General features: G+C 50.7%; 1 protein-coding gene across 1 annotated transcript in view; it reads left to right on the top strand.

The window, feature by feature from the left end:
* Positions 1–7: 7 nt before the first annotated feature.
* Duox1 (dual oxidase 1) overlaps positions 8–14,994 on the top strand; it is a gene marked incomplete at its 5' end in the record, with an annotated part of 30,755 nt that continues 15,768 nt past the window's right edge. Inside the window, 15 exons of the mRNA XM_013009971.1 lie at positions 8–178; positions 713–773; positions 882–978; positions 2,894–2,984; positions 4,227–4,329; positions 4,548–4,720; positions 6,420–6,595; positions 6,791–6,909; positions 7,333–7,470; positions 8,531–8,644; positions 9,446–9,645; positions 10,632–10,817; positions 13,545–13,770; positions 14,325–14,418; positions 14,646–14,821. Coding sequence (XP_012865425.1) covers positions 8–178; positions 713–773; positions 882–978; positions 2,894–2,984; positions 4,227–4,329; positions 4,548–4,720; positions 6,420–6,595; positions 6,791–6,909; positions 7,333–7,470; positions 8,531–8,644; positions 9,446–9,645; positions 10,632–10,817; positions 13,545–13,770; positions 14,325–14,418; positions 14,646–14,821 — 2,125 coding nt within the window. The remainder of the gene's footprint in view (positions 179–712; positions 774–881; positions 979–2,893; positions 2,985–4,226; positions 4,330–4,547; positions 4,721–6,419; positions 6,596–6,790; positions 6,910–7,332; positions 7,471–8,530; positions 8,645–9,445; positions 9,646–10,631; positions 10,818–13,544; positions 13,771–14,324; positions 14,419–14,645; positions 14,822–14,994) is intronic.

Raw genomic sequence — 14,994 nt, 5'->3', positions numbered from 1 at the left:
CTTGCTCGCAGCCTTCGGGGCCCCGCGGGGCAACAGGGAGCCCTTCCTGCAGGCGCTGGGCCTGCTGTGGTTCCGCTACCACAACGCGTGCGCGCGCAGGCTGGCGCGGGAGCGGCCGCGCTGGGGCGACGAGGAGCTGTTCCAGCACGCGCGCAAAAGGGTCATCGCCACCTTCCAGGTGAGCCCCCCACCCCATCCACCAGGTGAGCGCCCCCCCATCCACCAGGTGAACCCGCCCCCCACCCCATCCACCAAGTGAGCACTCCCCCCACCCCATCCACCAGGTGAGTCCCCTCTCTCCATCCACCAGGTGCACCTGCAACCCCTCCCCTGTGCCCACCCCATCCACCTGTGGTACCCCGACACTCGGGACTCCCCGCAGAGCTCCTCCAACCCGGGGACCACCCCCACCCAGGAACGCCCCTTCCAGGAGGCCCCTGTGCCCATAGACCTCATGTCCAGGCAAAGCCCCCCTGGATGACAAGTAGGGGCCAGAACGCGGCTTCTGGGGGAGATGTCGCTTGGGAAGCTAGTTGGCCTGCGCACCCCTCAAGTCTTCTCAGAAGGGGGAGACGGGGCTCATCTGGATCCTGCGGAAGTCTGTCCCACGGCTGCCCCTGCCCCCTCATCTCTGCACCTCAGCCTCCCTTAGGCTCAGATTTCCTCCTGGTCCACCCCAACACGTGTGTCCCCCCTCTGCCCTGTCCCTCAGAACATTGCTCTGTATGAGTGGCTGCCCAGCTTCCTGCAGAAAACGCCCCCGCCGTATACAGGTGAGGGGATGGGGAAAAGGGGAGACAGTTGGCTGGAGGTTGTATTTGGAGGGTGGGGGTGGCTGTAGGATGGAGTAGTTGCACGACTTTCTCCCTTTCTTCCGTCAGGATACCGTCCATTTGTGGACCCCAGCATCTCCCCCGAGTTTGTGGCTGCCTCAGAGCAGTTCCTCTCTACCATGGTGCCCCCTGCTGTGTACATGAGGTGAGGGAGGGGCTGGTCCTTTTCAGTCTTGGGATGGTGTTGATAAAAATCTGCCCTTAGGAACTCTTAGGACACAGTTATCAGGGGGCTGGGAAGGTGGCTCAGTGGTAGAGCGATTGCCTTGCATGCCTGAGGCCCTGGATTCGATTCCTCAGCACCACACAAGCAAAAGGAAAAAAGCCGGAAGTGGCACTGTGGCTCAAGTGGTAGAGCGCTAGCCTTGAGCTGAAGAGCTGAGGGACAGCGCCCAGGCCCAGAGCTCAGGCCCCATGACTGGACCCCCCAAAAAAAGGACACAGTTATCAGTTGGAATCTTGCTTGTTTCTCCAAGGAAAGTAAGTTTTAAAGAAGGTAGATCTTGGTGATAACATTTTTTGGGGGAAGGAGGCTGGTGAGCAAGCTGGACAGGGGCTCTTCCATTTAAGCGGTGCCTTCAGCCCTTGTAGGGAACTTTTATGCCCTTTCTCCTGCAGCTGCTGTAGTACACACACACACACACACACACACACACACTAAAGGCAGAGTAACTGAGGCCCAGAGGAAGCCCACCATTCGGAGCCTCAGGTCTCAGCACTAAACTTGGGGCATTTTTAACTAGAAGCACCAAATGAGGGTCTGGCAAGCCTTTGGAAGAAGTTTGAAAAATAAGCACAATGCGAGAGTGAGAGAAGAGGTGACATTATCCAAAAAAGAATACACTTATTACTTCACTTACAGCACTGGAAACCCTCTGTATGTCACCTTTATAATCACAATAAAAATGAAAATATTTTAAATGTGTGCAAAACATGAGGAAAAACTGTTGCCTCCAAAAGACTGCAAAGGGAACATTGAAATAAAAATACATAAGCTTGAATAAATGTATATGAAAGAAAGGCAAGTCAATTTACTGTACTTTGGGTTTGGGTTTTTTGGTTTGTTTTTACAATTGCATTACAGTTTTTACAGGTCAAATTTTCAAGACAATGTCTAGGTATACCTGATGATAGAATCTCATTATAAAGTCCAGGCTGACCTTGAACTCACAATTCCTCTTCCTCAGCCTCCCAACTCAGTGGGATTACAGTTGTGCCACAGACTAGTTTTATATCCCTTAAAAATATTTACACACATACAATATTATATATGGTATGAATACAGTAAGCCTTCCATATCGGCAAATTCCCCTCTATACATTCATCTGACCTCAGATTAATATTTTTTATTTTTATTTATTTATTTTTTTGTCAGTCATAGGGCCTGAACTCTGGGCCTGGGCGCTGTCCCTTAGCTCTTCAGCTCAAGGCTGGCACTCTACCACTGAGCCACAGTGCCATTTCTGGCTTTTTCTGCTTATGTGGTGCTTAGGAATTGAACCCAGGGCCTCATGCATGCAAAGCAAGCACTCTACCACTGAGCCACCTTCCCAGCCCTAAAAATATTTTTAATGCATCTGCACAAATGCAATTAATGACCTGCATTAACCCCTTATTAATCCCTCATACAGCCTAACAACTATTTACTTAGCATTTACCTTGTATTAAGTAATGTAAGAATCGAGAGATGATTTAAAGTATCCACATAGGTGTCTGTAGATTATGACATTTTATGCAAAGGACTTGAACAAAAATGAATTTGATATTTGCAGGGGTCTGAGAATCAGTCCCCAGTAGATACTAAGAGGCCGTTGTATATGTATGCATGCATATATGTGTTTATACAGGGACCTTCTTCCTAGAAGGAGAGACAGGCAGAGTGCTCTATGGCTATATTTGACCAAAAAAAGTCAGCTTGTCTAGCCAGGTAGCATGACTGCATACCATCTAAGGCAGACCATAACCCAGGGCCCCTGGCCATAGTCTCAGAGACCACAGCTGATGCCTGACATTAGGACCTTATGGCCGTGGTCACCACTCCCCTGCTCCTTGCATTTCAGGAATGCCAGCTGTCACTTCCAGAGGATTGTCAATCGGAACTCGAGTTTCTCCAGCGCTCTCCGGGTCTGCAACAGCTACTGGAGTCGAGAGGTCAGTGTTGGGGACACATACGTGGGTAGCTGTATATGTGTGTGTGGTGTGTGTGATGTGTATTGTGCATGCCTTGTCTGTTTGTGTCTGAGAGCATGTGGGAGGGGTGTAATAGAACTGATGGGCTGGGCTTAAGTGAAGGGGGGCTTTCCGGGGTGTCTACTCATAAACCTAGCCTCTTACCTCAGGGCTGTGTGAGAGACCCTGGGGGCTGTACTGGAGTGGTTCTATAGCTTTGGGTTCTTTGAGGCTTTGGGGCACCCAGCCCTACCCCGAGAGAAGCTTTCTGTGGCAGTGTGAGAAAGTGTGTGTGTGTGTGTGTGTGTGTGGTGTGTGTTTTGGGTGGAGAGGAGAGGCGGTTCTAAGAGATTATGGGGGGGAAAGTCTGTCCATCCAAAACAAGCCAGTGTGTGAAGAGCCTTGGCCACTAATTTAAAGCAAAATCAAGCATTTCTGTGAGTGCTTACAAAGGAGACAGTTGAGGGCTGGGAAGATGGCTCAGTGGTAGAGCGCTTGCCTTGCATGCCTGAGACCCTGGGTTCGATTCCTCAGCACCACATAAGCAAAAAGGAAAAAGCCAGAAGTGGCGCTGTGGTTCAAGTGGTAGAACGCTAGCCTTGAGCTGCAGAGCTGAGGGACAGCGCCCAGGCCCAGAGTTCAGGCCCCACGACCAACCAAAAAAAAAACAAAGGAGACAGTTGAGAGCCAAGGAGAAGAGGGTGGCAGGCATGCAGCAGAGGTGGCCGAGGACGCAGCATCCTCCCAATCGGTTACGTGTTGGGATTTTTGTTGTATTTTGGTGCTGGGATCGAACCGAAGCTGGGGTCATCCTTGGCAATGGCTCTATCCCTGAGCCACACCCCTGCCCCAAGTATTTTTATTTTTATTTATTTATTTATTTACTAAGGGGAAGACAGTGAGTTCAGAGAAGTCCTAACATTTGCCCAAGATGATACATCTGATTCAGGCCAACACAAGACCTAGATATTGTAATGCCCTTGCCAACCATATTGTCAAGTCTCCCAAGATAAATAGGACGTGTTAAGGTTGGTTGTGCTCTTAGAAGCCTGGGCATTGACTGGGAACATCGCTCAACATGAATGGGGAATTCACCTGCAGGGATCAAGCACCAGCACTAGTAGCTGGCTCAAGGATTTGGAGGATGTTTGTAGTGGAGAAAGGCTGGCTGCCCAACTCTGGCCTCGTTAACCACATCCTTCTCCTTCCTCCTATTCACCAAAGCACCCAAGCCTACAAGGGGCTGAGGATGTGGATTCCCTGCTGCTGGGCATGGCTTCCCAGATCGCAGAGAGAGAGGACCATGTGATGGTAGAAGATGTGCGAGGTGAGCCTCAGGCTGTCTCTGTGGATCTCCGGCCTCTGGGAGGAGATCCCTGGAGAGCCAGGGAGGCCACCCTGGGTTGAGGACCTGCAGCTTTTTCTTTGTTGAGAGAGCTTCTAACCCACTCGCTGGGGCTGCCTCTGGAGTTGGTTAGAGCAACTTGAACTAGAGGCTACATTGGTGGCCCTCAGCTGACTCTGACCCTCTGATCTTTGTTCCAGATTTCTGGCCTGGACCACTGAAGTTTTCCAGGACAGATCACTTTGCCAACTGTCTGCAGCGAGGCCGGGATCTGGGCCTACCCTCTTACATGAAGGCCAGGGAAGCCATGGGCCTGCCTCCCATTACTCAATGGCAGGACATCAACTCTGCACTTGCAAAGAGCCATGGCAATGTAAGGAGGGGCCGGGGTGGGAGGGGCTAAGCACACACCATCCCTAGACATACATGGAAGTTAGGCGATGAGACACGGGTTACCAGAGACCAGCACCTGGTGGGCAGAGCAGGGCTCATTCTTCCCCATCTCACACACTGGGATGGAGATTACCAGAACAATCAGATTTGGCTTTTAGCTCTGAAGGCTCAGCTCCAGCAAACATTTTTTTTTTTTGAGCATCTATTGCATGCCAGGCACTTAGTAGATGTTATCTCCTTTATTGTTCCCAACAGTCCCTGAGTGAATGTAACAGGTCTTTGACTTAGGAACAAGCTATTCTTTTATGTACTAACATCCCAGCCACCTTTGGGAAGTCAGCTGGTCTACTCTGACTTTCTCACCTGACCAAGCGGTGTGGCCTGCTATCCCAGCAGATCAGCTTTGGCTGCCCACTGTGTTTCTATCATTGTATGCCTTATTACATTCTGCTTTTACTGTGTGATAGAGTTGTTGGAAAGTGGAAAATTGCAAGGCCCATAAAGAAGCGATGCCTGGGGAATGGGGCTCACACAATTTATATAAAAATCCAGATAAAGATAAGAATCTCAGGCATCTCAATAGGATCAAATATTTGCCTTCAATGGGCCTTGTTTACACTGTGGAGTATAGAACTAAAGATCAGGTTGAAAATACTGGCTCTAGGCATAGCGGCACACACCTGTAGTCCTAGCATTCAGGAGGCTGAATTAAGAAAATGGAGAGAAGCCGGGTGCCAGTGGCTCACACCTGTAATCCTAGCTACTCAGGAGGCTGAGATCTGAGGATCATGGTTCAAAGCCAGCCTAGGCAGAAAAGTCCGTGAGACTCTTATCTCCAATTAAGCCAGACAACTGGAAGTGTCACTGTGGCGCAAAGTGGTAGAGCACTAGCTTTGAGTGAAAAAGTTCAGGGACTGTGCCCAGGTCCTGAGTTCAATTAAGAGAAAAAGAAAAAAGGCTGGGAATGTGGCTTAATGGTAGAGTCCTTGCCTTGCATGCATGAAACCTTGGGTTTGATTCCTCAGTACCACATACACAGAAAAAGCCGCAGGTGACACTATGGCTCAAGTGGTAGAGTGTTAGCCTTGAGCAAAAGAAGCTCAGGGACAGTGCCCAGGCCCTGAGTTCAAGCCCCGGGACTGGCAAAGGGGGGGGGGAGAAAGATGTAGAGCTTGAAACCAGTTAGGACTATATGATAAGACCTTGTTTCAAAGGGATAGAGATAGGAAAGGGGGGAGGAAGGGAGAGAGAAACAGTGGTGATATGTTATTGAGGACTGTCTCTAAAAAGCAAGGCATAGTCAAAGATTTGATGGTCTTAAGTTCTGAAGAATAGAAACCACTAGGTTTCACTGAAGTGGTAAAGCACTTAGCAGACTCGAGACCCTGAATTCAATCCCCACTACATTTTTTAAAAATGTGTGGGAGATGGTCTGATGTTGTCGGATCTGTTCCAACTTCGTCACACAGGCCATTGGATCTGGGAGAAAGGTTCCTGGAAATGAGTTAACTTGGTAAAGCACCCAGAGCAGTGCCTGGGGTATATAAGAAGCCTTTTCCAGGCATCAGTAATTGTGGCTGCCACTTTGTTATCCCTGGAGCTAATTCCTAGGAGCCTCGTCTTTGCTCCAGTCTGCGTGCTGACTCCTTCCACGCATTCCTGTCTCTACTTGGTTGCAGGTGCTGCAGGCCACGGCTGCTCTGTATAACCAGGACCTGTCTCGGCTGGAGCTGCTCCCAGGTGGGTTTCTGGAGAGCCATGGAGACCCTGGACCCCTGTTCAGCGCCATTGTCCTTGACCAGTTTGTGCGGCTACGGGATGGTGACCGCTATTGGTTTGAGAACACCAGAAATGGGTAAGAGCTACCTGGACCTCACCTCAGTCTGGGGGGGGGGACCATAGACCCCTCTGCCTGGCCCCAGATAGCTCCCTAGGGGCTTCAATTCCCACCTTCCTCCCTGTCCCCCTCCCCAGTCTTTTGAGTTCTTTCTTCTTGGGCTCCCTGGGCCTAGAGGCCCGCACCTCTCTTCTCTACTTGTGCCTCTCCTAGGCTGTTTTCTGAGGATGAGATCGCAGAGATCAGAAACACTTCCCTGAGGGATGTTCTGGTGGCTGTCACCAATGTGGAACCCGGTGCTCTGCAGCCCAATGTCTTTTTTTGGCTGGCAGGTAAGTGGCAGCTGGAGGGCCGAAGGGTGTGTGTGTCTGGAACCTTTTTGTCCCTCTTCACCTGCGAGCATGGCATAGATGTGACTGGTCAGCCAGATTGTGAGCTGTGGCTCTGGCTGCCCTTGGGAACTTTGGTTCTGAGGACCAAGGCTGCTACCTACATGGGCGTAGTTTCTCTACTGTACACCCCTAGGAGGCGCTGTGCATGAATGAGTGAGGGCAGAATTGGCCCTTTCAGAGACAGGTGGAGAGCCTTACATTCATCTGGGATGGGGTTGGGGCATTAGGAGGGCCAAATACAATGATGAGGGAAGTGTGTGTGTGTGTGTGTGTGTGTGTGTGTGATACAACCTCAGTGATCCTGTTCCAGAGCCTCTCTACCCAGCCTTTACTCATGACTCTTGACTTCTTTTGCCTCCCCAGGAGACCCCTGTCCACAGCCAAAACAGCTCAGCACTGAGGGCCTGCCAACCTGTGTCCCCCTCATCATTCGTGACTATTTTGAGGGCAGTGGATTTGGCTTTGGGCTCACTATTGGGACCTTATGCTGCTTCCCGCTAGGTAAAAGTGAAGGGTGGGCAGGGTGGGGCTAGGTGCCAGCTAGGGGCTGGGGTGGATTGGTTCCATCTATGACAACAAACTGTACACATGGTTGTCCTGGGGCTGGGAAGGTGGCTCAGTGGTAGAGCACTTGCCTTGCATGCCTGAGGCCCTGGGTTCGATTCCCCAGCACCACATAAGCAAAAAGAAAACAAGCCGGAAGTGGCGCTGTGGCTCAAGTGGTAGACCGCTAGCCTTGAGCTGAAGAGCTGAGGGACAGCGCCCAGGCCCAGAGTTCAGGTCCCAAGACCGGACCCCAAAAAACAAAACAAAACAAAAAAAACACATGGTTGTCCTTCTAGCAGGTGAAGCAAACAGGAGAAGGGGCTGTGGCTTAGTGGTAGAGTGCTTGCCTAGCATGCATGTAGCTTCGATTCCTCAGTACCACATACACAGAAAAAGCCAGAAGTGGTGCTCTGGCTCACGTGGTACAGCGCTAGCCTTAAGCAAAAGAAGCTCAGAGACAGTGCCCAGGCCCTGAGGTCAAGCCCCAATTCTGTCCCCCACCACACACACACACACAAAAGAATTGTCTTGCTGCAGATAAGTGAGCTCCAGGGACCCTCCCTGATCTCCTGGGATCTACTTGGATCCAGCTTGTTCAGAAGCCTGAGAGAGATCAAAGTCAACAATTGTTAGCTGGAACCCAGGGAACTGTCTAAAGCAAATTCTCACTTGAGAACCAGAGCTGGGGGCAGTGCCTGGAACTTTGTCTTTGTCAAGGCCAGGTATGGGTAGACCAGATGTACCGATGACTCAAAGACTCTGGGCTTCATTTTTGGCTGAAAAGGGGCTTAAGTAGTAGAAGCAAGGGTGGTTGGAAGAATGCCTTAAATTCTTCCCAGAACTCTTCATGGGATGCAGAATAGCTCTCTGTCCACAGACGTTCACAACTTGAAAGTTGCATAAGACTCGGGAGGCGAGCAAAGCAGGGGGGCTTTAGCCAAGGAAAGGAGCTGGGAAGGGAATCCTTTCCATCTCACCTTCCTGAGCATCTCACTACTTGTCTCTGTCTCTTCAGTGAGCCTGCTCAGTGCCTGGATTGTTGCCCGGCTCCGGATGAGGAATTTCAAGAAGCTCCAGGGCCAGGGCCGTCAGAGCGTCATGTCTGAGAAGCTCGTGGGGGGAGTAGAAGGTAACCAGAGTGCTGATAGGAAGGACATGGCTCTGGGCTGCAGTCTCCACTTTCATCCTCAGGAAAAGGGATCTCTTTTCTAGAGCTGTAGACAAGGCCAGAGCAGGTGATAGAAGTTGGACTTACAGTCTTCCCATTTCAATAGCTCCTCCCAAACCAAGGGAGCATGATAGATTTGTGGAAGCATCCTAAGACCCTGCCTACATCTCCCAGGGTTATTATGACTCACAAATCCCTGAAGACGTCCGCTCTGTGGTATCTCACCCTGGAACTGCAGCCAACAGAGGAGTGATTATGAAGGTCTGGAATCAGACTGGGGTTGGACTCTGAGTTCCACCACTGTAGGTTGGTTGTTGGATGGATCTTTGGCTGATTTATGTATGCATGTATGTATGCATGTATGTATGTATGTATGTATGTATGTATGTATGTATTTTTGGTCAGTCAGGGGCTTGAACTCTGGGCCTGGGCGCTGTCCCTGTGCTCTTCAGCTCAAGGCGAGCGCTCTACCGCTTGAGCCACAGCTCTTTGGCAGATTTTTGTTGTTGTTGTTTTTCATCTATAATCTCTCCAAACCTATTTCTTCTTTCCAGTAAAAATAACAGCTTCCACCCCCATAGGTTTACGATGAAAAATATCTCATGTGGAGCACTTCAGAAAGGATAGTCATTGGTTTCTTGTCCAAGAGGAAACGAGGTTCCTAAGAACCTGTGGAGTCCAATCCTGAGCCGGTCCTCTTTCACCCAGTGTATCTCTGGAGACCCCCCAGTTGGCCTAATCCATCTTTCCCCCCCCCCCCAGCTTTGGAATGGCAAGGCCGCAAGGAGCCCTGCCGGCCTGTGCTTGTACACCTACAGCCTGGGCAGATCCGGGTGGTAGACGGCAGGCTCACGGTACTCCGCACTGTCCAGCTGCGGCTCCCTCAACAAGTCAACCTCATCCTGTCCAGCAATCGAGGACGCCGCACCCTGCTGCTCAAGATCCCAAAGGAGTATGACCTGGTAGGCGCCAAGCTGGCCTCTGGTTGCTTGTTCATAGCCATAGCCAGTGAGACAGTTAGGTGGAAGTGAAGGAACACTGGGCCACAAGGCAGGCTTTCTGGCATCTAGTCCTCAATGGTAGGGCCTGATAGAGAGATAAACTTGTCCTGTTCTAGGGCTACAGGATATTTATTACTGCAGCCACGGTCAGCTTCCTCCTTTTCTTCTCTCTCTCTCTCTCTCTCTCTTGGTTAGTTGTAGGGCTTGAGCTCTAGGCCTGGGCGCTGTCCCTGGGCTCTTCAGCTCAAGGCTAGTGCTCTACCATTGGAATCATAATGCCACTTCCAATTTTCTGGTGGTTTATTGGAGATAAGAGTCTCATGGACTTTCCTGCCCCGGCTGGCTTTGAAACACCATTTTCAGATCTTAGCCTTCTGAGTAGCTAGGATTACAGGTGTGAGCCACCAGCACCTGGCTAACTTTCTCCTTTTCTAAGGATATTCTCATGCATTCTACCTTGGGGTCCTTGGAGCTAGGTCCTGTGCCTTACCCTTTAATTTCAGGATCTAGTGATTTTTAGGAATTCGGGATGGGAGCTAAATTAGAGGCTGATCACGGACTGACTGCCTAGCTCATTTTTTGACCTCCCCTTTTACAGTATGGAATGGGGGGGGGGGAAGAATAGCTTTGTAAAAGTGCCTTTGAAGCCATGTGCTGATGGCTCATGCCTGTTATCCTAGCTACTCAGGAGACTAACATATGAAGGTCATGGTTCGAAGCCAGCAGGGACAGGAAAATTTGTGAAACTCTTGTCCCCAGTTAACTCCCCCGCCCACAAACCCCAGAAGCGGAGCCGTGGCTCAAGTGGTAAAGCACTAGCCTTGAGCCAAAAAGCTCAGGAACAGCACCCAGGCTGTAACAGTGGTCCCTCTGGTATAATCTATATGAAGTACCTGGCTTTAAGAGGCCTTGGCAGAGGATTGTTCTTATGTCTGCTGCCTCCGAAGGTGCTGCTGTTTAACCTGGAGGAAGAGCGTCAGGCCCTGGTGGAGAGCCTTCGGGGGACTCTGAAGGAGAGCGGGCTGAGCTTCCAGGAGTGGGAGCTGCGGGAGCAAGAGCTGATGCGGGTGGCGGTGACTCGCGAGCAGCGGAGCCACCTCCTGGAGACCTTTTTCAGGCACCTTTTCTCCCAGGTGCGTAACGTGGGATCAGATCTGTCCGTGTGAGTGTACGTGAGCTGGCATCCTTCCCGCCAGTGGCATCCTTCCCCACATGAGGCCACGGGGTGAATTCTGAAGAAGTCAGAAGTGCTGAGTTCTCAGCTAAACACCAACTCCTGAATGCAGGCTTTGATGTTCCTGGGATCCAAAATGACTGAAGATTTAAGATAATAACTGGATACTCTCCGGTGCTTTTTGTTGTTGTTTTTGGTCCTGGGGCTTGAACTCTGTGCCTGAGCACTGTCCCTCAGCTATTCTACTCAAGGTGAGCGCTCTACCATTTAAGCCACAGCACCACTTCCGGTTTTCTGGTGGTTTATTGGAGATAAGAGTCTCACGGCCTTTCCTACCTGGGCTGGCTTTGAACCGCGATCCTCAGATCTCAGCCTCCTGAATAGCTAGGATTACAGGTGTGAGCCACCAGTGCCCAGCTGCAGTACAGCTTTTTAAAGTCAGCACCTTGGGCTGGGAAGGTGGCTCAGTGGTAGAGTGCTTGCCTTGCATGCCAGAGGCCCTGGGTTTGATTCCTCAGCACCACATAAGAAGAAGCTGGAAGTGGCGCTGTGGCTCAAGTGGTAGAGCACTAGCCTTGAGCTGAAGAGCTGAGGGACAGTGCCCAGGCCCAGAGTTCAGGCCCCATGACCGGACCAAAAAAACAAAAACAAAAAATAAAGTCAGCACCTTGCATACACTCAGCTTGTTTACTCACTCCACTAGTGTGCTCTACCACTTGAGCCATGCCTTCAGCTTTGCTTTTCACTGCTTAGTTTGGAGATGGAATTTCTTGGACTTTGCTGCCTAAGATTATATTTAAACCATGATCCTCGGGATTGGGAAGGTGGCTCAATGGTAGAATGCTTCATTTGCATGCATGAGGCGCTGGGTTCGATTCCTCAGCACCACATAAGCAAAAAAGAAAAAAAGCCAAAATGGTGCTGTGGTTCAAATGGTAGAGCGCTCACCTTGAGCTGAAGAGCTGAGGAACAACGCCCAGACCCAGAGTTCAGGCCCCATGACTGACCAAAAACAAAACAAAACTGTGATCCTCTGCATCTTAGCCTCCTGAATCACTAGCATTACAGACATGAGCTGCTGGCACCCACTTTATCCTCCTTTTAGTTATCCATAGGGCATCTGCAGGCCCGAGGGAAGAGTAGATGATGGTCCTTGTTACATTTACTGCAAGGAGATGTCCCTGCCCCCATCTGAACCCTGTCTCAGGATGTGAGAGGGAGTCACATCCAGGAATGGGGCAGGACAAGCTAAGCAGTCCTGAGAACCACAGTTCCTCTCTCCTGTGGGGGGAAATGTAGCGGGTTTGGACAACTAATGGGAAGATGCTAGCTCCTGCCTGTATATTCCTAGCTACTCAAGAGGCTGAGCTCTGAGGGTGGCGGTACACAGTCTGCGCAGGCAAATCTGAAAGACTTCTATCTCCGATTAGTTGCAAAATCTGCAACTGGAGGTGTGGCTGACATAGCAGAGTACTATCCTTGAGCCAAACAAACAAACAAACGACAACAACAAAATCTAATAAGCAAGTGAGACTCCAGTATCAGGCACAAAAAGAAGAAGAAGAAGAGGAGGAGAAAGAGGAGAAGAGGAGGTGGAGGAGAAGGAAGATTGGCTAGGGAGAGAGTTCTGTGGGACACTGTCGTACTATTATCCAATGTGTATATCTGTGCCACATTTAACCCTTCTACGGCTTGAATATCAAAAATGCCTGAGAACTGAGGGGTTCTTCACTGGGAAAATTCCTAGCTAGGGCCTGGAAACCTCCCCGCCCCTCACAATGCATCAGGGCCATGGGGAGCCCCTATGCTGGGCAGTGGGGGGGCTGCTGTCTCCTGGGAGTGGCTGTCCATCCCAGATAGCTGTCTGGGTGCTTTCCTCTTTCGAAACTTTGCCCACACAGCAATTCCTGTTGATGGTCACAATAACCCTGTGAGCTGAGCAGGGCAGGAGAGGAAATGAAACCCAGATGACGGAAGAGAAGTGCCTGGGGTCATGCAGCAAGCAGGTAGCAGAGTTGAGCCGTGAACCCAGGTCTCCAGCTTCCAGCCCCAGGCTCTTTCCATTAAAGCACCTGTTCAAAGCTGTGCACTTGGCCCCGTGAACCACAACCAGGCTTACACTAACTAGCCAAGTTGATAGGCAGGAAAGACAGGTACCTTGGCCTGTGGCCTGTCTGTTCTCTGACGAGGGCGGCCCCCGGGTGAGCCAGAAAAAGGCTCGTAAGGAGAATTGTCTTTTCTCAAACCCTTCTCTGAGTTCAACTTCCTTTAGATGCAAGGGTCAGGTGACACCGAGGATCCAAACCATCTCAGGGATTCCAGTGAGAAAACTCTCACCAAGCAAGACTGCTCCTCCATTAGGCTGTCTCTGTTTGCTCCCTGCTTTTGCTTTTTCCTGGATCTCTGAGCACCTGAAGGAGAAACATGGTCTCTGTCGTGTGGAATTTTGGGGGGGCTCAGGACAACACATATCTAGGACTTTTACTTCCAATTCTAGATTCCCCAGCTCAGATCAACTTTATATCAAGTTTGGTCCAATCAGCTAAGACAGATATAGTCCCGGGGACTGCCCAATGGGCTGCTTATCTAGAAGTGACGGGCAGACCCCTCAGAAGGTGGCTCCTCCATGATTTTCAAGGCAGCTTTGTCTCTTTTTCTCCCTCCTTCTGTGGCTGCCCAAGTACAGGTGTTGGACATCAACCAGGCGGATGCAGGGACCCTGCCACTGGACTCATCCCAGAAGGTTCGAGAAGCCCTGACCTGTGAGCTGAGCAGGGCTGAGTTTGCTGAGTCCCTGGGTCTCAAGCCTCAGGACATGTTTGTGGAGTCCATGTTCTCTTTGGCTGACAGAGATGGCAATGGTTACCTGTCCTTCCGGGAGTTCCTGGACATCCTGGTGGTCTTCATGAAAGGTATGGAAGGAGAACAAGTTATGTAGAGGGTAGAGCGTGGACAAAGAATGGGGACAGAGTTTGGGGTGTGACTGCGCTGTTAGAGATCAGAAACAATGGGGCTGCATCTCCAGACGTGGCAGACATCTACAACTGCTCAGGTGGGAGTTAAAAGAAGCAGAATGAATCAGGCGCTGGTGGCTCACGCCTGTCATCCTAGCTGCTCAGGAGGCTGAGATCTGAGGATCACGGTTCAAAGCCAGCCCGGGGGCAGGAAAGTCCCTGAGACTCTTATCTCCAATCAGCTACCGAAAAAGCCAGAATTGGAGCTGTGGTTGTGTGGTTCACATGGTAGGGGGCTAGCCTTGAGCAAAAATAAAGCTCAGGGATAACACCCAGGCCCTGAGTTCAAGCCCCAGGATGGAGACAAAAAATAATTAAAATTAAAAAACGAAAGAAGCAGAATGACCCCTTGCCGGGTCTGGCAGTGAGTCTTGACCCTGCTGCCTCGGGTCAGCCTGAGGGTTTCCAGATAGTGGGCCCATGTTCTCCTCACAGAGTCCTTCTTTCCCCAGGCTCCCCTGAGGAGAAATCTCGCCTGATGTTCCGCATGTATGACTTCGATGGGAATGGCCTCATTTCCAAGGAAGAGTTCATCAGAATGTTGAGGTCAGTCCTCTCGATGGCCCGGAGATTAAGCAAGGGCAGAGACTTCTTGGGAAAGGAGGAGACCTGCTCGGGGAGGGAAAGCAGACATGTAAAGGAGAAGTGGAGGCCTCTTCTTTACCTTCATAACCACACTCCTGTTAGAACTTAGTAAGAGGCTTGGGATGTGGCCAGTTGAGGCCTGGTGGCCATTGTGTCTGGGTACGAGGATTCTTCTTCCTCAACTCCAGATCCTTCATCGAGATCTCCAACAACTGCTTGCCCAAGGCCCAGCTGGCCGAGGTGGTGGAGTCCATGTTCCGAGAGTCAGGTTTCCAGGACAAGGAGGAGCTGACCTGGGAGGACTTCCACTTTATGCTTCGGGACCACGACAGCGAGCTCCGCTTCACACAGCTCTGTGTCAAAGGTGAGGCCCAGCTGGCAGGCCGATGGGCCCCACCTGACTACTCTGTTAGACCCAATACATTGTTAGAAAATACGTTAGAAGAATATTGAGAAAAAATATTTTCTTTCTCTCTCTCTCTCTTTTTTTTTTTTTTTGTTGGTTGTGAGGCTTGAACTCTGTCCCTGCACTCTTTA

This window comes from Dipodomys ordii, unplaced genomic scaffold, assembly GCF_000151885.1.
Source record: "Dipodomys ordii isolate 6190 unplaced genomic scaffold, Dord_2.0 Scaffold11, whole genome shotgun sequence".
Lineage (NCBI taxonomy): Eukaryota > Metazoa > Chordata > Mammalia > Rodentia > Heteromyidae > Dipodomys > Dipodomys ordii.
This window is presented reverse-complemented; position numbering and strand designations above follow the sequence as displayed.